This window comes from Fusarium tjaetaba (assembly GCF_013396195.1).
Source record: "Fusarium tjaetaba strain NRRL 66243 chromosome Unknown NRRL66243_c0000147, whole genome shotgun sequence".
NCBI classification, from domain to species: domain Eukaryota; kingdom Fungi; phylum Ascomycota; class Sordariomycetes; order Hypocreales; family Nectriaceae; genus Fusarium; species Fusarium tjaetaba.
In genome coordinates this window covers 1-23,833 of record NW_023501343.1, presented here as the reverse complement: position 1 = coordinate 23,833, position 23,833 = coordinate 1, and the positions used below count along the sequence as shown (strand labels likewise).

General features: G+C 49.9%; 8 protein-coding genes across 8 annotated transcripts; 5 read left to right on the top strand and 3 right to left on the bottom strand.

Moving 5' to 3' along the window:
* Positions 1-1,228: 1,228 nt before the first annotated feature.
* FTJAE_7349 (peptide nitrate transporter) lies at positions 1,229-2,464 on the bottom strand (the record flags this gene model as incomplete). The annotated part of the gene is made up of 1 exon (XM_037354057.1): positions 1,229-2,464. The coding sequence occupies one exon, from the start codon at positions 2,462-2,464 to the stop codon at positions 1,229-1,231; it is 1,236 nt and encodes a 411-aa protein (XP_037205575.1).
* Positions 2,465-3,116: 652 nt separating this feature from the next.
* On the bottom strand, positions 3,117-6,281 carry FTJAE_7348 (peramine synthetase; the record flags this gene model as incomplete). Its single annotated transcript, XM_037354056.1, has 1 exon — positions 3,117-6,281. The coding sequence occupies one exon, from the start codon at positions 6,279-6,281 to the stop codon at positions 3,117-3,119; it is 3,165 nt and encodes a 1,054-aa protein (XP_037205574.1).
* Positions 6,282-7,743: 1,462 nt separating this feature from the next.
* FTJAE_7347 (benzoate 4-monooxygenase cytochrome P450) lies at positions 7,744-9,306 on the top strand (the record flags this gene model as incomplete). Its single annotated transcript, XM_037354055.1, has 1 exon — positions 7,744-9,306. The coding sequence occupies one exon, from the start codon at positions 7,744-7,746 to the stop codon at positions 9,304-9,306; it is 1,563 nt and encodes a 520-aa protein (XP_037205573.1).
* Positions 9,307-9,620: 314 nt separating this feature from the next.
* FTJAE_7346 (pyridoxal phosphate-dependent transferase major domain protein) lies at positions 9,621-10,745 on the top strand (the record flags this gene model as incomplete). The annotated part of the gene is made up of 1 exon (XM_037354054.1): positions 9,621-10,745. The coding sequence occupies one exon, from the start codon at positions 9,621-9,623 to the stop codon at positions 10,743-10,745; it is 1,125 nt and encodes a 374-aa protein (XP_037205572.1).
* Positions 10,746-11,581: 836 nt separating this feature from the next.
* FTJAE_7345 (dimethylaniline monooxygenase 2) lies at positions 11,582-13,641 on the top strand (the record flags this gene model as incomplete). Its single annotated transcript, XM_037354053.1, has 5 exons — positions 11,582-11,654; positions 11,711-11,864; positions 11,924-12,304; positions 12,433-13,546; positions 13,594-13,641. 5 exons carry the CDS (start codon positions 11,582-11,584, stop codon positions 13,639-13,641), a joined length of 1,770 nt encoding a protein of 589 aa, XP_037205571.1.
* Positions 13,642-14,346: 705 nt separating this feature from the next.
* On the top strand, positions 14,347-15,873 carry FTJAE_7344 (FAD dependent oxidoreductase; the record flags this gene model as incomplete). Its single annotated transcript, XM_037354052.1, has 2 exons — positions 14,347-14,616; positions 14,683-15,873. 2 exons carry the CDS (start codon positions 14,347-14,349, stop codon positions 15,871-15,873), a joined length of 1,461 nt encoding a protein of 486 aa, XP_037205570.1.
* A 755-nt stretch (positions 15,874-16,628) lies between these two features.
* FTJAE_7343 (enniatin synthase) lies at positions 16,629-22,406 on the top strand (the record flags this gene model as incomplete). The annotated part of the gene is made up of 1 exon (XM_037354051.1): positions 16,629-22,406. The coding sequence occupies one exon, from the start codon at positions 16,629-16,631 to the stop codon at positions 22,404-22,406; it is 5,778 nt and encodes a 1,925-aa protein (XP_037205569.1).
* A 103-nt stretch (positions 22,407-22,509) lies between these two features.
* On the bottom strand, positions 22,510-23,310 carry FTJAE_7342 (polyketide synthase; the record flags this gene model as incomplete). Its single annotated transcript, XM_037354050.1, has 1 exon — positions 22,510-23,310. The coding sequence occupies one exon, from the start codon at positions 23,308-23,310 to the stop codon at positions 22,510-22,512; it is 801 nt and encodes a 266-aa protein (XP_037205568.1).
* Between the last annotated feature and the right edge of the window lie 523 nt (positions 23,311-23,833).

The window sequence follows — 23,833 nt, the reverse complement described above, 5'->3', positions numbered from 1 at the left end:
GAGAGTTGCGAACAGCGCGTCAATCAAGACAACGGGCAGGACAAGGCCGGTTCCAGTTTCTAGATCCATGGAAAGAACTTCTCAGCGAACATCGCTATCGTCGAGGACTGACCATCGCAATCCTACTTATGGTGCTTCAACAATTCTCTGGCTTTGTGAGTACTCCCTAGAGCATATACTAGCCGGTGCTTGTAACTAACCTCTGTTTGCAGACTTCACTCATGTACTTCTCCGCTACAATTTTCGAGCTAGTCGGCTTTAAGAATCCAACTTTGGCTTCAGTAGCTATCGCCTCAACAAACTTCACCTTCACCGCCATTTCACTCGTCCTTATTGATAGAGTTGGCAGACGACGTATGCTTCTTCGGTCTCTCCCGTTCATGATTCTCGGATTGTTCTTAGCGGCAGCTGGATTTCATTCTTTGTCGACCGGGGTATCACCCAAGTTACCCCAGCAGCCAGACCGCGGTGGAGGTGCGATCATCGTGCTGACAAGTATTGTCCTGTTTGTGGCTTCATTCGCCTTAGGCCTAGGGAACGTCCCATCTATGCAGAGTGAGCTTTATCCGCTTGCAGTTCGATCTTTGGGCAGTGGCGTAGCTATGGCAGCTGCCTGGAGTAGCAACTTCATCATTGGTCTGACATTTCTGCCATTGACTGATGCCTTGACCCCAACCTGGACAATGGTGCTGTACGCAGGATTATGTATCCTTGGATACTATCTTATTTACCTCATGTACCCGGAAACGGCGGGCTTGAGTATAGAAGAAGCGGCGGAGCTTCTCGAACACGGGTGGACAGTTAAATGATTCTAAGTATCATAGTGCAACTACCTGGCTGCTTTCAAGGACCGGTGTTGGTCAAGACTTGTCGCCACTAGTTGTGTTTATTGGATATGTCCTTCAATGTCTGGGTCTAGTACGATTCCATAGCTAGTTGCAGCGGGATATATATTGTGAGTCTTTATGCTCAGTATAGGTCATGTATGTATTTACTAATTTACTCAGGCGAAATATTCCATCCAGTAGGCTTAGTTAGCTTATGGAGATGCTGCACTTGTCGATGTAATAAATAGACAATGAACATGATATCTATATAACTAGATAAAAAAGATAAGAGCTAGAATCAGATTGAATTTTTCTTTCTTAAAAAATAAAACAGAACACAGGGAATAAAGTGGAGCTAATATGAAGTCGCAAGACTCCAGACAGCTCGCGAGACGTGGGATCTACAAATTCCTGCTTGTTGGAAGCTGTGTAGCACTAATAGCAAGAGAACCACCGAGCAGAATCAGGATGACCCAGACAAGATAGCCGTCCATGATCTGATCACGGACACCAATTGCAAAGATTATTGTACTAATGGCCGGAACCACAGCTCGAACAAGACTAGAAGCTGATTCTGCAATTGCATTGAGAGTCCCCAATGTGCGCGGGTTAGGCGCTACTTCTTGAAGTCCCAGCTGCACTGCCGTAATGACCATGAAGACACCAGGTCCCAGGAGTGTCATTGCGCCCAACACAGCTTGATACGACATAAAGGCCGCTGGACTTCCATTGCGAAGGAAGGCGTTCATTACGATATAGCCGGCAAAGAAGAGGGGAAATGCGACGACACCGGCAAAGATGATACCCTGGGTGCCAAATCGACGGTGCAGAGGAGGAAATAGAAGCAAGAGCCAGACAGCCTCGGCAGCACCCTGCACCGCCATGTACATGGCAATCTGATGGGCCGAGAATCCCATCCCACCACGACGTACTCCTGTATATAGAGTAAGACTCCCAACAGCCATGAAGGCGGACCCAATCAGCATGACGTGGACGAAGGTGCAGAGCATAGCTCCAACGCCCGGCGCCTTGACCAGATCCCATATGGAAGCCCAGCCAAAACCTGATGGAGTGGCAAGATCGTCGGCGTACGAAACAGACTCCCTTTCTTGTCTCGTCTCGTCGACGCAGAATGCGATGATGACTGCACTCGTGGCGCTCATGGCTCCCAAGGCTATCCCCGGCAATGCAAATGGAAAGGCCTCAAACAATTCCATGCCCCTACATACCGCTGGATATTGGCTCACCGGGTTAGCAAGCGCGCCGCCGATCAGAGGGCCAAGGAATAGTGCCAAATTGCTCGCCAAGGAATACCAGCTGAATGCCCGGGTCCTCAACTCGGTCGTTGCGCAGCGCTCCGCTATCATCGCCCTTATGACAACATTGCCTCCCGATACCAGTCCCGTAAAGCACCGGAATAATGTCATTGTCCATAAAGAGGAAGCAAACCCAAAAAGAACAGACCCGGCTGCGGTGCCCAGAAGACTCCAGACGAGCATAGTCTTACCGCCTACTCGGTCTACCATAGAGCCCCAAAACACCAAGACCAAAGCCTGCGTGGCAGAGAAAAGAGACTCAATCAGGCCGCTATAGAAGCCGATTTCAGCCTCTGGTAGATTCCCATTACGCTCCACCATTTGGGCAATGTATGGAAATATGGAGAAGAAGGCCATCGGTTCCATAAGGCGTGCGAAACATAGCAGTAAAATCTGGAGTTGGGGGCTAGAAGAGATCTGATTCGATTCTGCATGATTGGGGGACCTTTGCGAAGATTTCGGCAAGTCGCAGATATACGAATGTGACGGATTACGGGAATGGGAGAGAAGTGGAGTTGTGGGATCCGGTTTTGTGTGCTGTGACATGATGCAGAACAATTTTGGCGAGAATTGGATATTTTGTTTGCTGTTGTAGTACTCTTTGGATCAATAGAGGAGTAGATTGGCTGCTCACATAAACAAAATATCAAGAGAGATAAGGATGAAAGATGTCGCGAACAAAATTGTTTTTCGCCTTTTTCTTTTCTTCTTTTTCTTTTTAGCACACCGCCTAATTCCAATGCCATTTCGAAGGACTAAAATCGCATAAAATGCGATCCAGGAGCCACTACAGTAACTCAATTCTCAGCCCCTCTAGAGGGAGACTGACACAGCAGTAGCCCTTCTTCCCAAGTGCGCTTGCCAAGCAAGAGGCACAAAAGCTCAAAGACAAATACATAGCCAAAAGGTCGGAGGTTGAGATTCATATGGCACACTTGACCATACCTCCGCGAGCAATGTCACCGGCGATCTCTTACGCCACCGCCCGAACGAGATCTTGGAGCCTGGGATACTGAAGCAGGTGTCTCACACTCAGCTCAACACCCGCCTTGCGAGCCAGCCCAACCAATTTCATGGCAGCGATGGAATTGCCGCCGATCATGAAAAAGCTGTCGCTCGGTGCAATTGTGGCTGGTTCAATGCCCAGGACCTCTCCCCAAATGTCCCGTATCTGGCCCTCGGCTTCCGAGACAGGCTGTGTAGCTAGCTCACGCCCTGTCGCCTGGCTTGCCATGATCGCCCGGAGCGCTCGGCGATCGACCTTACCATTATCGTTTAGGGGAATCTTGTCTAGAACTGTGATCGCCCTTGGGACCATGTAGGCTGGGAGCCGGGCCCGCAAGATCTGGTCCAGTTCTTTTTGGATCTCCTGTCTCACCTGGCGCAGCAGTGGTTGGTTGCAGAGAGCGGCAATCTCTCGATCCTGGTGATCAGTGGGGAACCGAAACATGACCCGGCTCTCTCCCTTGGCTGGCTGATTCTTGTGAAAGATGGCGTCGATGGCGCCGCGCTGGGAGAATTGCCGAGCCCAGCTGAGGTCCACACGGCAGCCTGCCTGGTCAGCTAATTCGACTAGATCAACAGCCGACATGGAAGCTTGCTTTTCAGAAGACTTCCGAGACACAGAAAGCCAGTCCGCATCATAATCACTAGCTTCTTCCTCTTGGTCGACAAGGCACGAAACAACATGGCTCGCGAAACTTGATTTACTGTGGCGAATATTGCTCACTCCAATGCATGATGAAGTGGCGATTCCACGATGCACGAGGCTAAGCAATGATTCCCTGCTAAGATTCTCAGCCTGGAAGTCGATCCACTGAATCCCGCCAACCTCGTGAATTACCCGACTAGGCTGGCCTTCAGCCTTGACGTGGATGACGGCTTCGTACCGAAAGGTGCTCAGTTCATTGGATGCACGCATCCGCTTCGGCAGAATCTCGACGTGTTCGATCTTGTCCATAACACCCGGTAGCCGGGTAAAAAACCCGGGATCGACCAGTAGCTCTGCTTCAGCTTGTCTCATGTCATCCATTATGCGACGAAACTCGTGCTTGGTGTCTTTTCCGCCGGTGACGTGACATGTCCTCGCCGCCAAAAACTCGTCATGAAGGGCCAATGAGCGAACATCACCAAAGAAAATCGCCTTTACTCCCTTCAGCTGCACCAGTTCTTGGATTACGTTGAGCAGATACGCTTGGTCGGGAAAGTACTGTATGACCGAGTTCAATATAACGAGGCTGGGAGACAGGGTACGACTAAACCGCCCAAGTTCGGCTGCCGTGCACTTGAACATGGTGACTTTGCCGGCTGCTGCTGGCACTGACTTGGAGGTGTTGGAGACAAAGTCTACTGCCCGTCCCGAAGGCTCAAGGCCAGTATAGCTCTCGAGCCCGTCGAGGAGATTGAACAGGATCATTCCAGAGCCAGTTCCAATCTCGAGAACATGACAAGATGGCTTTCCATTGCGAATTGATGCGATGGTATCGTCTAACCACTCATTCATCTCTCCTTTATCAATATCTCTCCCGTCATACATTGACGTCCAGCCCTGGAAGTCGCGTCCGATGGACTCGGGCTTCATTGACACGAGACTCATGTAGTCGTCGTTGAACCGCTGTTCCCATCCGTCTGTGTGTTGCACATTTCTGTCATTGCCATTTGTTTCTCGCTGCTGTGACACAGTCTGGCTGTCATCCTGGAGTGCAAGGAATCCGGCAATCCAAGGATCTTGATTCTCTTCGTCTACCAGGACGACAACGGCATCTTTGACGTGCTGATGGCTGCGGATGGCGTGCTCGATCTCTGCGAGCTCAACACGCTGACCTCTGATCTTGACCTGTTCGTCTTTGCGGTTGATGAAGAGCAAACTACCATCTGCAGCGTATTTCACTAGATCACCAGTCTTGTAAAGACGTCCACTGCGGCCCGGGTACTTGGAAGATCCCTGCGATAGCCATTTAGGGTTTTTAATAAAGGCCATTGTGGTCTTTGCGGCATCGTTCAGATAGCCTGAGCCTAAGAGAGGTCCTTCAAGTAGAAGTTCACCAACACTCCCCAGCGGGACCAAGAAATCATGATCGTCGGCCTGTGCGATCCATGTATTCAGCCCAATCCCTTTGCCCATTGAGGTAGCTTTCGCAGGGCTTGCTGGGTTGGAATTGATCGTACTGTTTGGCGTACATTCACAAGGCCCATACAAGCTCACGATCCGCACCTTTTCCCACCAAGGAATCACATCCTCGATGCGCAGTGCCTCACCACCAAATATGATCTGCTCAAGACCAGGAACCTGCTCCGGGCTCAGAATCCGAGACACAGATGGTGTGAGATCAATGGTATTGGCTTTGAGCGAGGCAATGCTCGCCGCCAGCCTGTTTTGCCGATCCAGCTCATTTGGAACGCAAAGGCACCCACCGACTGACAGTGTAGCAAATGTATTGCAAATAAACACATCAAAACTGTATGAGCAAAAGTCGTACATCCTTGTCTTGGCAGTAATTTTGAGGCTGCTCTGCTGGTGATGAAGAGCCGATGCGAGATTCTTATGTGTCAGGATTGTACCCTTCGGGGTTCCGGTAGACCCAGAGGTAAACACCAGATACATGGTAGATGACGGGGTTGGAAGTACATTTGGCTTTCGATATTCCTTTTCGTTCAGTTCCTGAATCATATGGGGGCCTAGAGCAACAACCTGCGGTGCAAATCGCTGACCCAAGGCCTCGTTTGACATCGAGGTAAAAGCCAGCTGAGCTTTGATTTGGCTAAGGATAATCCTCAAGCGCTGCTCTGGGGTCGACGGATCAAGAACCACAAAAGCCGCACCGGCTTTGAGTACGGCCAAGATGGACACGGTTGTCCACATTGACTTTTCAAAAAAAAGCGGAATGATTGCACCATGAGATACACCAAGTCCAACGAGGTGACTTGCCAGGCCATAAGCAAGACGGTCAAGTTCGGCGTAGGTCAGGTCACCATCCCAGGCGCATATAGCTTGTGCTGAGGGTTGGAGCAGTGAACGTTCATGAACTATGTCGTGAACGCAACGAGTGATTTCCTCGGGTACTCTTTGATTCCATTCCCAGACTTGGTCCAAGTCCTGTGCGGGTATTTTACCAGCGCCGTCAGAGTGTCCAACCATTTTTGAGTGGTTTATCAAGTCAAGTTGTGCTTGGCCAAGTTTAACAGTTGGGCGTTGGTTTATTGTTGACCAGGTTACTCATTTATCTTTGCAGTAAAGTGGCACTGAAAAGAAGCGAGGTATATTTATGCTGACATGTTTCTACAAATGGTCTGGAAAGCCTTAGTGGCTAGAGCACTCTCAGAATGTCTTCCACCCGAAGCAGAGAGCGATAAATTAGCAGCGCTCTGCTAGTCTTGGGTTGGCACCCGCCAAAACTCCTCTCCAAAGCTACGAAACCAGGCACGAAATGAAATATGGCCGCCAATACCAGTCAGTCATATTTTGTGGGGGCAGGCTTATCAAGTTCAAATTGGTCTTGGTGCATACCATTGCCTACCGACAACTGAGACACGTGTGCTGTTGAAATGCGACAAGAATCATTCGACAAGGGTGCGTATTTGCATTGAGAGATAGAGGCATGTACATTAGTACGCAGCAGGCGTTTGGACGCGGGGTTCAGGCTGCATGTGGCCGCAATCGGTTTCACCATCTCAGATCTGTAGATTGCCGCAGCAGGATCCATATGGAATGGCACACCGGTGAGCTAATCCCTACAGGTCCCGGGTACATTCTCCATCTCCCTGTCCCGTCAGCCCGTGTCCCCGTCCCGTCCTCGGTTACCCTAGCATTGTGCACGCCACCTTAATATTGGTTCATCTTATGCTTTACGGGAAATTGCGACATCATCTTCAAATTCGACTACCTGCATTTGTTCAGCTTCCACGATGCCCTCAGGCTTGAAGATCATGTACTTTTTCAAGACTATTCACACCGCTATTCTACTATTTTCTGCCTTAATTGGCTTCCTTGCCATCAGGCAACAAATTCTCCAAATTACCATGCTGGGGACATGAGACATCCTAGGCCCCCCTAATGGTCTCCTTTGCTTGTGCTAAGAGTCTTCCGCAATGCTAGGTACCCATAATGCGCGTTTCATTTCAGCGCTGGTCGCGACGCGCCCACTATCGATACGCCCACTATCGATACGCCCATGGCACGGGGAAATCTTGGAAGAAAAGCACTTTGTAAACGCTGTCCATCAATCGCCGTCTTATGTCTTAGGCAGTGAGACGAGGAAAGAAACAAGGTCTGATACTCTGAGACTACTTTCAAAGGATGGTACACCCGGCCATGATACATTTGGACAAGCAATTAATCCTTGGATGCGTACCAGTGCATATAGAGTTTCTGCTATGCTGTACTCCAATTCATCAGAACTCGCCGTTTTATGGCAGGCACCATATTGCTTGGCTTGGCGTGGTAATTGACTTAGGTAGCGGAAGAGTCCATTGTACTTGGGCATAGGCTCATTATCGTGCGTAATAATTAGAGAATAAAAGGGCGTGTATAGGAACACCCAACAGACCCAATTGCAACATTTCTCACAGTCATTAAACTTTTCCAACTCTTCTCTTCAACCATGACCACAATGCTCTCCACAACAGCGTACAACATCCAGAGCTATCTCCTGTCCACGGAGGCTCTTTGGCTCGGTCTCATTGTCCTATCAGTCCTTCTTTCTTATGCATGGCTACTGTATCCCCTTCTACACGGGCGTTTTCATCACGTCCCTGGGCCCTGGTACTGCAAGATCTCAAGTCTCCCTCTCGCCTTTTACGATATATCATGCTGTCGAAATGAAGTTATCCTTAGCTGGCATAGGAAGTACGGGCCTGTCATCTTAATTGCTCCCAATGAAGTGTCAGTTTCAGACCTAGAAGGCACCAGGGATGTCTACAAGGCGACGGGCCGCTGGGCCAAGAGCGGCTACTTTGATCATTTCCAAGGCTACGGGATGAGATCAGTCTTTGCAACAAAGCTATACGAAGACCATCGGAAGAAACGCAAGTATACCTCAGCGTTTTACCAAGCATCAACCATATACACAGTACCAGAAATTGAGCAGCATATCAAGGCCCGGTCTCTGGCTTTCCGAAACCAGGTTGAAGCTGGTCAGGCTGTTGATGTCTACAGCTTGACATCTTGGTTTGCATTTGATAACATAACGTTTCTGGTCCTCGGCCCTGAATACTCGACTTCGTCTGTAGACCAACCATGTCCAGAGCGTGGTATTCTTGCAGGATTAAAGTCTCAGCAATTCTTCGGTCCCTTTAGCCACCGATATCCTCGGCTTTCCAGATTTGTCTCTCAGATACTGCAAAGATTGAGCTCAAGGTTCTGCTATCTATCAGCTGATGACGTCTTGGCCCTTTGGTGTCAGCAGCGGTTCTCTACAGTGACGCAGGACCCTCGCTTATCCAAGTCTCACTCTCTAGTTCGGCATCTGTTGGAGATAGAGGAGATTGAGGCAGATGAAGGACCGGCGTATCTCCAGTACATAGCAGCTGAGGTACTTGATAACATCAACGCTGCTGAAGCAACTGTTGCCGTAACTGCTACATACCTGATCTGGACTCTGACCCAAGTACCGCACTGGCAACAGCAAATACGCAGAGAACTTTCTGTATTGCCCAGGATGGATGATGGTAGCCTGTCGTTTTCTGATGTTGACAGTCAGGTTCCATCATTAGAGGCCTCTCTACGGGAAGTATATCGTCTCTACCCGGCCTCTAGTGGCAGGGCGGAGCGTATCGTACCGCATGAAGGGCGCTACTTGTCCGGAGTCTTCCTCCCGCAAGACACGATCGTCACATCGTCACTTCTGGCTTTGCACTACGACCCGCAGGTTTACCCTGACCCCTCAATCTTTTCTCCTGAACGGTGGCTCGAGGGTGATGAGAAGTCGCGAAAGCTCAGTGACAGATACCTGATGCCTTTTGGCTATGGCGGAAGGGTCTGTCTTGGAAAAGCTCTAGCTACCATGGAACTGAAGATGCTTATAGCCAGCCTGTACCTTGAGCATGAAAGCTTGCCAACCGCAATGACAAATGCTGGAACTATGAAGCAGTGCAGTACACACGATGCGGTGCCAAAAGGATTGAGATGTGTAGTTCAATTCCGGAAGACGGAATCTTCTAATTGAGCTCAGAGAGGCATTAAGAGAGAGTTCCGCTTCATAGATTCGTCTCGGTTTAGTATAAAACTACTGGTAAGTATCAATATAGTTAACGGCGTTTTTGTGTCCAATATCTATATAACACAGTCTCCTATTTTCACCATGTGAGTCTATTTTTGTAACTCAGGCGTTGCACGTGGGAATTTCAAGGGCTTACTCATACCCTACACCCACGGCCGTAGTATTTATTCTTGATATTGATTCTTCCGTCAGTATTGTCAAAGAAAAAACAATCATCGGCCTCCTAGAATCTTAAAAAAATCAATAACTCAACCGATAAAATGAAGTACGAACGTATGGCAATCGAGAAAGAGGCCCCCGAAGAGGTAGGCGCCATTATCAAGTACAACTTATCCGAGAGTGCCATTGCGGATCAGACACTTGAGTCCCTAGGTATTGTGATTCCCAGCCAATCTATCTTGACATACACAGAGCACAAAGGAAGCCATCATATACGTTCTGTCGTCGCTCAAGCTTCGGGCGGAACCATCACCCCCGAGGATGTACTTGTCACCGCAGGGGCATCAACTGCCCTGTTCATCATCAATACGGCGCTCATTGGGCCTGGGGACCATGCCATTGTGACACGGCCCAACTACGCCACTAATATCGAGATCCCGCGATCAATTGGGTGTGATATCTCTTTCATTGACCTCGAATTTGAGTCGCAATTCCGCCTGGCAACAGAGCGTGTCGCTGCCGCCATTCGTCCCGGCATCACAAAGCTCATCAGCATCTGCTCCCCCAACAACCCGACAGGAACGATGTGCACGCTCATGGAACTGAAGCGGCTTGCTTCGCTAGCCAAAGAAAACAATTGCTACCTGCTGATAGACGAGACGTATGCAGATCTCGTCGACTACACCGCCGGCGATGTGAACCCATCCCCAAGGGGAGCATGTCTTGGAGACCACGTTGTCACGGTCTCGTCCATGTCCAAAGCCTACGGCGTACCAGGGATCCGAGTTGGATGGCTTACTACTACCAACCTCATCCTTCAAGAAATGTTCCTCGCCGCCAAAGAGCAGATCAGCATCAGCGGGAGTGTGCTGGACGAACTCGTCGCCGAGCAGATTCTCTCTCGTCGAGACACACTCCTTCCCGCCACCATTGCAGAAATGCGCCACCGAAGGGACTTTGTAGCGGGGTGGGTGCATAAGCACAATGACTTGGTGGACTGGGTGAGGCCTGATGCTGGCGTCATGTGCTTCATCAAGATCAAGAAAGAGCCCAAGGACGGTATTGAAGCGTTCTACAAACGCCTCCTCGATGATTACGGTGTTTACATTGGCCGTGGTACCTGGTTTGAGAGGGATGATTGCTTTTTCCGGCTGGGTTATGGGTGGCCCACGTTTGAGCAGCTCAAGGAGGGGCTGAACAAGATTTCGGAGGCGCTGACGGCATAATAACTTGGTATGTACGTGCGGGCCCATGTGGAAAGGATCGACAGTAGCTAGTTGAATAACAACGCTTGCAAGGGTTCACTCTATCTGGCTTGATCCAAGGTAATCGGCTACCTAGACCTTTTCGGGTAAAGTTAGTGCCAGGGGATTTTCCCCAACCATTCCGTTCCGTGCCGTGCCGCGCGTCGCTATGTATGGACCGACCTCCGACTCCCCTAGGGCTAGCTAATCTCAGTTGCGGCGTGCACGGGCGGTGCACTTTGTACATAACCTAGTGCTCACTAAAGTACGAAGAATTTGGAACTGTGCTATCATGCAAGGGAATCCCCATCAGGTCACCGGTCTAGCCACATAGTCTAGTATCGTCAAGGACCGACCTTGGTGATGCAGGTTGGTCTGCATCAAAATGCATCTGCATCTGCATTATCCCTGATTTCTTGAGTGAGACACGGGCCAGCTCTGTTTTGAGTCTCGTTCAGGGCGGCAAGAAACCGGTTCCATTTACTCACCGCTATTCTGTGCATTACACGTCTTGGAATGGAATTATGGCGTACCGAGACACCGCAGCAAGGGACAACGACAATCATTGCACCGTCTGTAGGTCTCTGAGACGTCTTGTAAAGGCCGTTCAGTGGAGACCGGGAAACATGATGTCGCAGCTCAGCTTTTGATGGAACTGGAGAGAATTCCCCAACCATCGACGGTCCTGGGGCACTATGTAGTCAGATTGCCAGTCAACCACCTCCGTTCAATCTTGTTGTTGCATCTACCACCCATGGCCTCTGCCTACCGGTAAGCAGCCTCTTTGTTACCCAAGGTTGTGATTACCACTAGCTACCATGACTGCATCTACTCCAAAGTCTGAGGAGGGTCCCCAGTTGAGTACAGTCAAGATCGCTGTCATAGGCTTAGGTACCAAGACCAATCCTCCAGGTATTACCACCACGCATGAAAACTGACGACAACAGGTCCAGCAGGACTGTCCGCAATTAAGGCTTTGAGAGAAGAAGGTTTTGAGGCCATAGGTTTCGAACGACGAGAACGTGTAGGCGGCGTTTGGTCCTACAGCTCCAACTCAAGCTACACATCAGTAGTCCCGGAAACGGTTTCCAACGTTAGCAGGTTTGTTGTGAGTTCCTTGTTAAGCCCATAGTCTTGATACTATAGCTGATTTACCAAAGTCTGGATTTAGTGACTTTCCAGTGCAAAATGGTTCGTTACAATTCCGAACACCACCATCGACCTATCTCTGACCATGCTGACGACCCAGATCTGCCTCCGTATATGACGGGCGCACAGGTTGGAGAGTTCTTGGAATCTTATGCCCGTCATTTTGATCTTGAAAAGCATATCCGTTTCGAAACAACTGTCCGTAAGGTACTTCGTGACAAGGCGGACAAAGCATGGAACGTCCATATCATCAGTCCTGATGGGGGTGATCGAATTCTCAAGTTTGACAAGATTGTCTTCGGTTCTGGATCCGAAAGCATTCCATCATGGCCTCCAATGCCGGGGAGAAAGATCTTCCAAGGAACCGTCATTCACGGTCAGAGCTATCGCAAGTAAGTGATCCATCAAGAGGCACAAAGGCAAGACTAACTGGTTCGAGGCCAGAAGAATTTTCTGGTCAAAGGGTCCTCGTTGTTGGAATAGGAAACACAGCCTGTGAAGTGTCGCTCAGCCTCACCAGGCATGCGTCCAAGGTGTACCAGTCCTATCGCCGCGGTCGAATCATTATCTCACGATACGACGGCAATGGCGTGCCTACGGACCTGACTCCCTGGACTTCTCTACAGTTCAAGTACATGACGGAGCATAAGGCGCCATGGATTGCCAATCGTTTGGCTAACCACCTCACGGAAGAGACCATGTTTCGAGACATGGCACGTCACGACCTTGACACCTGCTTATCGGACAGGCAAAGATATAAACGTGCCCAAGAGAGAATTAGGGGAGAATGGCGTCTTTTTCCACACGCCAACATGGAGTTCACGCATCCTGCTGTGCAAGACGACTTCATGGGAGCACTCTACTCAGGCGCTGTCGCTCCCGTGCACGGGTTCAGGGCTTTTGTGGGCGAAAGCAGCGTGCTTCTCGGGAACGGATCTACGGTCGAAGTCGATGCTGTCATCTTCTGTACCGGATACACCCTTGAATACAGCCTCATGCCAGAGCTAGAAATGGATGGCGCTTGTGGCGTGCCCCTGACAACAGCTGGCCAAGCAAACAAGATGAGCGACCCTGGCGTACCCAAGGAGGTTTCCCTTCCGCGACTATACCACATGATCTTTCCGCCAAAGTGGGCCTCATCTGTTGCCTTTCTCAGCTGGATCTCAGCTTTGGAGACAGCATGGTGCGTGTGTGAACTGGCGTCGATGGCTGTGACCCAGATCTGGGCGGCTGAGACGTCTATCCAACAAGGATCTCCAGCACCGCCACGGGGGTACAGAAAACTCGCGCAGCTTCCAAGCGTGGCAGATATGAATGCCTCGGTGGACGATTATCATACTTGGTGGCGTCTCGGACGCACCAAGGAGCCATCAGCACATGCTGGTCTGATCCGTCCATATCCTTTCTACCGATTCTTGCACGACATGGCTGGCACGGGCATGTACGAAAATGCCGGCCCCAAGTTCAGTCTGCGAAACTTCAAGCTACGATTCAGGGATAGAGCCCTCTACAACTCTCTCACTCGAGGCCCGGCCAGTAGCCACATATGGCGTGTGTTTGACACAAACCCCAGGGGAATCCCCGGTTGCGGAAGACGAGCATGGCCTCATGCTAGACAGATGGTCGAAGATGCGGTGAGTGTGTGAGTTCTACATGAGTGAACTACGTGCTAACAATACAGTACCGCAATTACGAGGAGTTTCTGCAGAAGACAAAGCACTCGCCTTGAATAAACCTGCAATTGCAGTATTGGGCGTTATGAATTGCACAGCCAATTGCAATTTCACTAGGTTTTTCGAGATCCCTGACTTGATTTGGACTCTAGAGTTTCTATCTAGATACATCAATATTAGAGATCGCATGGCAAATAGTATAAATGACTCTGGGCGGTTACACAGCACATTGTCATATCTCAACTTTTAGGATGATCTTGATCAAAATCTGATCGTGGATCCACCGTGTCCTCAATTTCGGAATGCAACGTAGATGCGGGGTAGTAATGCCGCCTTGGTAATGAGCCTGGCCCATCACGGACATTTGGCCCAATACCCCTGCTATGGTGATCCTGGCAAGTGAGCATACACAGCGCATATCGTGTATCTTGGCCATGAGCCCCTGAGAAAGATTACGAGGCCTTCCAGTGCTTGATACACCCTAGGGGTTGTACCGTAACGGCTCTCACACCATCCCCCACGCGCCCCAGCCTTACAAATCGAATGGTATGACAATGCATTCGTCCATGAGTAGAACAAGAGGAGTAATTGCCTCGAGTTCGAGCACGAGCAAGTGTGAATAATCTAACAAGGATATGGTACCCCCCATCAACCTGCATAAATTGAGTAAAGGAGTGCTCGTCAACCCACCGCTTGATCAGACACCGGTACACGCTCTACACGTTTCCATCAGCAGCAGTCCAGCTTCTTCAATCTTCACCATGACCAACAACTCATCCAAGGCAACCCATAATGGTATCGGTAGACGGGCCAGGACGCCAACTTCCAAGAGCACTCGCTCCTATTGGCACCGCGATCCATCTGATCGGTTGTTGTGTCACCGCACTACAGAAGAGCTCCCCACCACAGCCGATGTAGTTGTCATTGGTAGTGGGATCACAGGTGCCTTTGCCGCACGAGAGCTTGTTACCGGAGGTCGAAGCGTCCTCATGCTCGAGGCCCGAGAGGCGTGCTGGGGTGCAACAGGGCGTGTAAGTCCTCTTTTTCTCTCCTTGATCAGGGGAGAATCAGTACAGACACTTACCAGGTATCACTAGAACGGAGGTCACTGTCAACCCGCTGTATGGGATGCCCCCGCTGATGTGGCCCGCTTTGAGCTTGGCACCTTTGATCTCATCGCAAATCTGGTTGCAAAATACAACATTCCATGTGACTGGCAAGTCATCGGAGGTGTGCATCCAATATTTTCAGAAGAGGTGCTGGGAGCCGTTAAGCAGCAGATGGAGCGCCTGCAGAAATACCCAGATCTCCAGGATAAGGCGATCCTCATCCAGGACAAGCACGAGCTCGCTCTAAAACATGTCCCTGAGGCCATAGCTGCAGTCTTCCAGCCGAATGCTGCAAAGTGCTGGCCTTACAAACTTGTCGCATGGATGCTCGAGTCTCTCCTTGATCAGCACGATGCATCCATGTTCAATCTGCAGACGAACACCCTAGTTGATCGCATCCAACGTGGTCAGTTGTCATGGAGCCTGCATACTAAGCGTGGCCAGGTACAAGCTCGTCATGTGCTCCTCGCGACCAACGCGTACACGTCACATCTGGTTCCTGGAATGTCGGGCCTCATTACGCCCGTGCGAGGACAAGTCTGTGCACTCGAGCCCCCCACAGGCACCATGCAGCTCCCGCACAGCTACGTTTGGATGAAGGGCGCTGACCACCAGTACTTGATTCACCGTGGGCCGGAGGATACCCAAGGGAGGTCCGCGAGCTCAGCGGATAGGTCAATCATATTTGGCGGTGAGCGACTGGCAGAGCGGCTCGATGGAGAGGAAGGTGTGTGTAATGATGACGAGATCAACCCGATCATCAGTCAGGCTCTACATAGGTGCGTCAGTGATGCACTCATGCTGCCTCTTGAGGATGGCAATCGCAACAAATCCAAGGCAATGGATGCCAACTACGAATGGACGGGGATCATGGGCTATTCGAGTGATGGTGGGCCTTGGGTTGGTCGCCTACAGGGATCTCTGATTGATAATTCCGGTGACGAAGGGGGATCTGGGGCTGAGGACATGGGGCTGTGGATCAGTGCGGGATATACAGGGCACGGCATGCCGGTGGCGGCAAGATGTGGAGCTGCAGTCGCAGAGATGATACTAGGCAGACAAGGTGGTATCGAGATTCCTGGTGCATGGGGGGTGAGCGAAGAAAGGGCTGCAGCGGCGCGGGGGTTGGCGATTCCCCAAACGCTGGCAGAGCTTCTCAGCGAACTACCAGCCGAATAGCTTGGTTGCACTGCGTCTGGAAGCGCCTTGATCACATGTACTCGCTCGGTACATCTCTTCACACCGCTAGAAACTTATAAACAAGTCGTGCATAAAAACATATGTGTATGTACACTTCAATTTTATTATCAATTAGGTTGGTAGATTCGGACCCTGGTACCTCGGTGAGCTAGGATCTGACTGCATGCAGGGAGGGGCTTCCAAGACATTTTTGAATCTTGGTTTTGATTGGTGAACTGAAAGGGAAAAGAGGTGACAGAGATCCAAGACATGGCGGCCTGCAGGTAATACAATCTTGCTTTTCCAGGGTACATTCACACCGTCTGTTCACCTGCAGCGGGCGGAATGGCGTGCCGTCTCGGGCCTACATATCTGCATCAAAGCAATGACACAATTGTATTCGTAAGATAAGGCAACAGCAGATCGTTCCTTGTAGACCGCATTGAGTTTCAAAACGTAGGTAGGGAAGAAACTGAGTTGTCTCATGGCTATACAACATGCCATGTACGGTGGGAGCCGGAACGGAATGGACCACGCTAAGATCTATGTTTCTTACCCTGTACTAAACCCCCAGAGGAACAGAGAACAGGTCCGAGGGAGCTTTATAAGTCTTGACCCACTGTATGATCCAGAACATTAACGACCACGAAAATCAACAACGTAATTGGATCTTGTCTTTCATACACAAGTTTCGTCGTTGTGGGCATAAAAGAATTATTTGATTATACAATCAATTCAACTCGCAAGCGTAAAAAATGGGTTCACTCGGTATAAGCCAGCCTACAATTGATTGGCATGCTGTGCTGAAAGGAGATACCGATCCGCCTTCAGCCTTGTCCATGGCGCATACAGCAACTGACGGTGTCGAGGATCATGAATTCTCACCATTTCTTGGGCATGTTTCTGACAGTGCACTGTCGTCCTTGATCCTCTCTTCATGGGGATTAGTCGTCAACCGACAGTTGGGTTCTGACGACGCTGTGATGTTTGATGCTGCTCTGCGGAGCTGGACAAACGGAGACATGGTTGTCGTACCGCTCAGCCTTGATGCCGTAGGCGAGAAGACTATTTTTGAATACCTTCTGTCTGTGCAGCGGCAGCATGAAGACGCAAGCGGACGGTTGGAGGTGAATGGCCTAGATGGGCCTGCGACCACTAGACTCAAAGCACTGCTCGTCATTCATTCATCCGACAATACCTCGAAATGGCTTTCCGCACTCCAGATGGAAGATCTGTCAAAGAAGTATCCGTTCATCGTTGATATGCATCTAAGCACCCAAGGACTCCGTGGCAAAGCTAGTTTCTCGTCGACTCTGTTCAAATCCTCGTTGGTCAAAGCTTTATTCCAGCGTCTTGAGCATACGATGCACCAGCTTGCTGATGCCAATGCCGAAAGCAAACTGACGGACGTAGAAATGGTTACGCCTCAAGATCTCAAAATGATTTGGTGCTGGAACCAACACGTTCCTGAGCAGATCAACCGCTGTGTTCATGACATCTTCACAGACATTGCCGCTTCTCAGCCTGACGTCCAGGCAGTCTGTTCATGGGATGGCAAGCTGACATATGGTGAGCTCGATAGGCTTTCGACGGCCTTGGCTGGGAAGCTTTCGTCCTCTGGCGTGCAAGCCGGCACCATAGTGCCGTTGTGCTTCCACAAATCTATGTGGACAATAGTTGCTTTACTAGGTGTTCTAAAGGCTGGAGGAGCCTTTCTGCTCCTGGACCCATCACTTCCGGAGAAACGGCTACAATACATGGTCCAGACTGTCAACCCAAACCTGATATTGGCCTCCAAGTCTAATCACGACCTGGGATCACGACTTGCTGAAGCAGTCTTCATCCTCGAACCCGAGGCCCTGGAAGAGCATGCTCAAAACTCGAATTGGCAGCCAATTCGGCAGAGCCCAACATCCCTGATGTACGTGATTTTCACCTCTGGAAGCACGGGGATACCAAAATGTGCTATGATCTCGCACGCCAACGCCGCGTCAGCATTTTATCACCAGTCTGAAGTCCTCAGATTCGACACCAAGTCCAGAATTCTCGACTTCTCCTCATATAGCTTCACCACAACTATCAGCAATGTCTTTGGGGCCCTGCTTCTTGGTGGCTGTCTTTGCGTTCCGAGTGAAGACGATCGACGAAACAGATTGGCCGAGGTCATCAGGTCTCTTGAGGTCAACATTGTAGACTTAACACCATCTGTTATGCAGTTTCTGGACCCTGATGAAGTACCTGACCTGCAGGTTATCATCTTTGGTGGTGAAGCTATATCTACAAGAGAGGTTGCTCGATGGTGGGGCAAAGTGCACACTATCCACTTGTACGGCCAGAGTGAGTGCACTTCGAATGCGGTCATCAATGGGCATCCTACCAGCATGGATGATGTTCTGCGTATTGGTAAAGGATCAGGTTTGAACACCTGGATCGTGGATCCTGAGAACCACAATAAGCTGCAGCCTGTTGGATACATTGGTGAGCTGTTGCTCGAGGGGCCACTCGTGGGATGTGGCTATATGAACCAGCCCGAGGAAACTACAGCCGCTTTCATAAATGATCCCGACTGGCTTCTTAAAGGAGATATGAGTGGCTCGGCTGTATCTGAAATCTCTGGGAGGCATGGTCGCTTGTACAGAACGGGGGACCTCGTTAAGTACAGCGACGACGGAACCCTTAGGTTCTTGGGACGCAAAGATGCACAAGTCAAAATCAGAGGCCAAAGGGTTGAACTTGGAGAGGTTGAGCATTGGCTCAAGAAGCTCTCAGGTTCAAACCGAGCCGTAGCCGAAGTCATAACACCACGAGGAACTGGTGCAGGTCCGACTCTGGTGGCATTTCTGGAGGGGGAGACGGCCGATAGTGCACAAGCTGTCGCCTCTCGTTTGCCTGCCGAACTAGAGGTCAACCTCACTCAGCATCTTCCAATTTATATGATACCAGCCACCCTTTTCACCATGCAATCTATCCCCGTAACGGCTACTGGGAAGGTGAACCGTAAAGAACTGCGTCAGATAGCCGCCTCTATGTCGGCCGAGCAGCTCGCTAGACTACGAACATCGGCCGGACCCAAACGACAGCCGGCTTCTGACCTGCAGCAGACTATGCAACGGCTATGGAGCCGAGTGCTCAAGATAGAGCCTGTTCACATTGGCCTGGATGACAGTTTCTTCCATCTTGGAGGTGATAGTGTCACTGCTATCAAATTGGTTAGTGAGGCACGCAAAGCTCGTATCAAACTGCAAGTTGCAGACATCATTCGACACCCAATCCTTCATGATTTGGTTGATACAAGTGTGCATGAGCTGGACCAAGTTTGTGCAACAATCCCACCTTTCGCCCTCCTCGAGAAATCAGTTGATGTCAGATCGTTCCTTGACGACGTCGCAAGCCGTCACGACATAGATCCAACCAAGGTCCAAGATGCATACCCATGCACCCCCTTGCAAGAAGGCTTGATATCTCTGGCCTCGGCAAGACCAGGCGCATGCGTAGAGCAAGCTGTTCTTGAATTGGCGCCGCACATTTCAGAGAACGACATTCACGCTGCATGGTCGAAGGTCGTTTGCGTGATGCCCATTTTGCGTACCAGGTTTGTGCACCACGATGCCCTCGGCATTGTCCAGATTGTTCTTGACGACAATATTCATTGGGGCAGCTTTACGGGTCTGGATGAGTATCTTGAGGTTGATAGAAGAAACACCATGGACCTTGGCCAACCATTCACTCGCTTTGCGTTGATCAAAGAGAATACGGGCACAAACAGATGGCTTGTTTGGACGGCGCATCATGCTCTCTACGACGGATGGTCAATCGGGTTAATCAAAGACGCAGTCCTAGACTCACTTCGAGGGTTACCGGTTGAGCCAGGGCCTCAATTCCAATCCTTCATTCAGCACATCAGCTACCAGGATCCCCAGAAGGTGGCTGAGTACTGGAAGCGCGTTCTACATGACTGTGACTCCGTACCATTCCCGACCCTGCCGCCGTCGATAGACCAACCACTGGCAGACATGGTGGTGCAGCATGACTTTTCGCAGCCCAAGCGGCTCTCCAAAGGCATCACAACCACGGCTCTGATCCACGCAGCATGGGCCTTGATCATAGGACGCATCAACAATTCAGATGAGGCAGTTTTCGGTGTCACAACGTCGGGAAGAAATGCTCCGGTAGACAGAATAGAAGCCATCGTGGCCCCAACCTTTGCGACAATTCCACTTCGCGTCAACCTGTCACGTTCGAAAAAGGTATCGGATTATCTGAACACCATCCACCAACATTCAGCCGACGTGGTGGCTTTCGAGCAAGCAGGACTTCACAACATCGCAAGGATGTCACCTGGGTGCAGGAATGCATGCATGTTTCAATCACTTCTCGTCATCCAACAAGAAAGGTCTGATTGCACTGGCCACGATGATGCGCTAGGTGTTTGGAAGACACTGTCTCAGCATCGCTGGCTCAACACGTATGCCCTCATGCTTGAGATACGCATTGGTGTGGAGGATATCCACATAAGTGCCAGTTTTGATCAAGGAGTGGTTGAACCGCCAATGGTTCGTGGACTGTTGAGCCGTCTCGAGTATGCAGTGCAGCAACTTGACAATGCCTACGACTCGGTCGCGACGCTGGAGCAAGTCAACATAACAACACCCGATGACCTGGACATGCTGTGGACTTGGAATGCTCAATATCCTGCGTCATATGATGAGTGTGTTCCTGCAATCATCCGACAACGCGTCACAGACCAGCCTGGTGCGCCAGCAATATACGCTTGGGATGGCGGGCTTACGTACATGGAATTGGACTTGCTTACTACAAAGATTAGCCACCATCTAGTCGAACGCGGCATACAGCCCAGGACTCTGATTCCACTATGCTTTGAAAAGTCAATGTGGACAGCTGTGGCCATGCTATCTGTTCTTAAGGCTGGCGCAGGCTTTGCACTCCTGGACCCTAGCTTGCCAGAAGAGCGCCTCCGCACTATGGTCGATCAGTTGGAGACAGACGTGATCATATCGTCGTCCTCAAATGCTGTGCTAAGTTCACGATTGTGTAAAACAGTCATTGAAATTGGTTCAGACGTGGCCTCATCTCTGGACTATGAATCTGACGAGATAAGCTCGCAAAGCCCTTCTGATATCATGTTCGCAGTGTTCACATCGGGCACCACAGGAAAGCCTAAATGCGTAACGCTGACAAATAGCAACTTTTGCTCCATGCTGAAGCATCAGTGCGAGCTTCTGGGATTCCATGATAAAATCAGAGTGTTTGACTTTGCCGCCTACTCCTTTGATATTGCTGTACATAATGTCTTTGCTACGCTTGCCTCGGGCGGTTGCCTATGTGTTCCTTCAGACAAGGATCGTTGGGGCAATCTTACGAAGGCTGTGGCGGATATGGGGGCGACTATTGCTGATCTAACCCCCTCTGTAGCGCGTCTCATCGACCCAGCTGGTGTTCCTTGTCTTGAAACACTCATCCTAGCTGGAGAGGCTATAACGAGTGACGACGTCACTCGTTGGTGGGGTCGCGTGAGAGTTGTCAACGCCTACGGGCCTGCAGAGTGTCAAATCAGCACTATCAATGTAGATGCATCGACGCCAGTGGAGACAACAAGGATAGGAAAGGGAGCTGGGTTGCTGACCTGGGTAGTAGACCAGCATGACCACGATGTCTTGGTACCTCCGGGCTACATTGGCGAACTCCTTCTTGAAGGTCCTCTTGTTAGCCGTGGCTATCTTGGTAATCCACAGCAGACCGCAGCTAAGTTTATCCAAGATCCGAAGTGGCTCCTAGATGGCAGGAATGGTCAATCGGGTCGTCGTGGAAGAATGTACAAGACAGGGGATCTGGTACGATTCAGCCATGATGGAAGCTTGTCTTATGTCGGGAGAAAAGATACCCAAGTCAAGATTCGCGGACAGCGAGTTGAACTTGGAGAGATTGAGCATCACGTCCAAAGATGTATGGCAGACATGACAGCAGTAATTGCCGAGGTCATCTTACCCCGCGGAGAGACACCAAGTCCCATGTTGGTCATCTTCCTCGAAGCTTCCGAGGGAATCATGTTCAATGAGGATACCTCTAGTCCTGCCGCCAACATTCTCCCTGTTCCTTCAGACATAGACCTCAAGCTGTCCAAGCGCTTGTCTAGACATATGAGGCCTAGTGCCTTCATCTACATGGCCAAGCTACCGACCACAAGTACGGGCAAGACAGACCGCCGAGAGCTACAGAGAGTCGGAGCAACTTTTTCTCTCCAAGACTTGGTGAGGAAGCAAAATTCGGGACCTGAGTTGAAGAGGCAGCCGACCTCGGATGCCGAGCGGAAAATGCAGGGGATCTGGGCTGATGTTCTAAAGGTGGAGCCGGACATGATCGGATTAGATGATGACTTTTTTCAACTTGGAGGTGACTCAATTGCCGCGCTCAAGGTCGTCAGAAAGGCTCGCGAGGCTGGGATAAATATGAACGTCATGGATATCTTTCACCAGCCAACACTATCTCCTCAGCTAGGTACAGATTCTGCGTAAAACCTTTTGGTTCTGTAATAGACTACACATGTGCAATTCATATCTTGCGTCCTCGATGAACGAACTTGAAGGGTGTGAAAATTGATGGCTAGGTCCCAGTGACTCAATCCTCCTGCGCGGCATTCTCCAGAGCATCCAAAGCCTCTTTGATCGTGTCCGAAATACCGTCAAGGTACCTGAATGCAAATATCTCATAATGATGCCCTTCGATATCTGCCACATTGAAAAACAAATCATTCTCATACGCGTCCCATCCCAGGTTCCGCTCCTTACGACGCAAGTGCATAGTTCCGTCTCTATCTAGGGGCACAGATTCCTTGGCCCGGAGCAGGGTGATTCTGGCTCGGCGCTTTGCAGAGTCTCCACTCCAAACGGGGGGCGTCCACGCATCTATCATGCGGTTCGCATCCGCCATGGCGCGGTCGGCAAGAATGTGAGACCTATCTTCTCCCTCCACAGATTCCTGGCTGGCCGTCTTTCGGGGGGCTCCGTTAGATCGCTTCTGGGGGTAAACGGTGTCGATCATGAGGATGCCAATGACTTTGATGTTAACGTCTTTGCTATCCAGTTGATGTGCCATCTCCAGGCTCAAGTGGCCACCCATGCTCCAACCACCAAGGATGATTTGAATGATCCCATCGGCATCGTATCGCTTGGGGAAGTCATTCTTTCCCACCGCTTCAACGATCAAATCAACGTAGATGCGAGCCATGTCGCAAAGTCCACCGTCAAAAGGTTCTCCACTGCTGAAGTTCGGGTTATAAATACCATAAACAGGGCGATGAAGAGGAGCCAGACAATGGTAAGAGAACGTTGTCCCTCCACCGTCATGGATGAGAAAGACTGCGACAGATTGGTCCTCTTGAGAGACTGCGTGCTGGATGATTTCGGGGTTAGTGTCCATTTTTAGAAATTAGATTGAGGCTTCAGTAGATGGGCGCACCACGACGTGGATGAACGGGTCGACTACGATGTTTTAGTAGTGAAAACGGCCCCCAGGGCGCTGCACGAAGGTATTGGGTCTTATTGCATAATACCTAATAGAATCACATGGCAAAACCAGTAAATCTTAACCCCTCTTTTAGGCCGTGTTGGGCATTAATGCATGTCTTAGGTTTGATCTGAATATATAATTATATTTACTATTACTTTATAAATAATAAAACTTTTTTAAGTAAATATTATTAGCTTTATTATTTTAATTATAACTTAAAGTTAGCCTTTTAAGTTATTTTAAGTCTTTTAAGCTATTATTTTATTATATAGGTATTTTTAAAATTAAAATAAAGGAATTTAATAGTTTAATTTATATCTTTAATACTTTAATAAAGTTAAATAAGTTAAAAAAATTACATAGTAAATTACTTTTAATATTAATATTAAAATATTACTTAGAGTAATATATTTTATTTTAAAATAAATTAAAT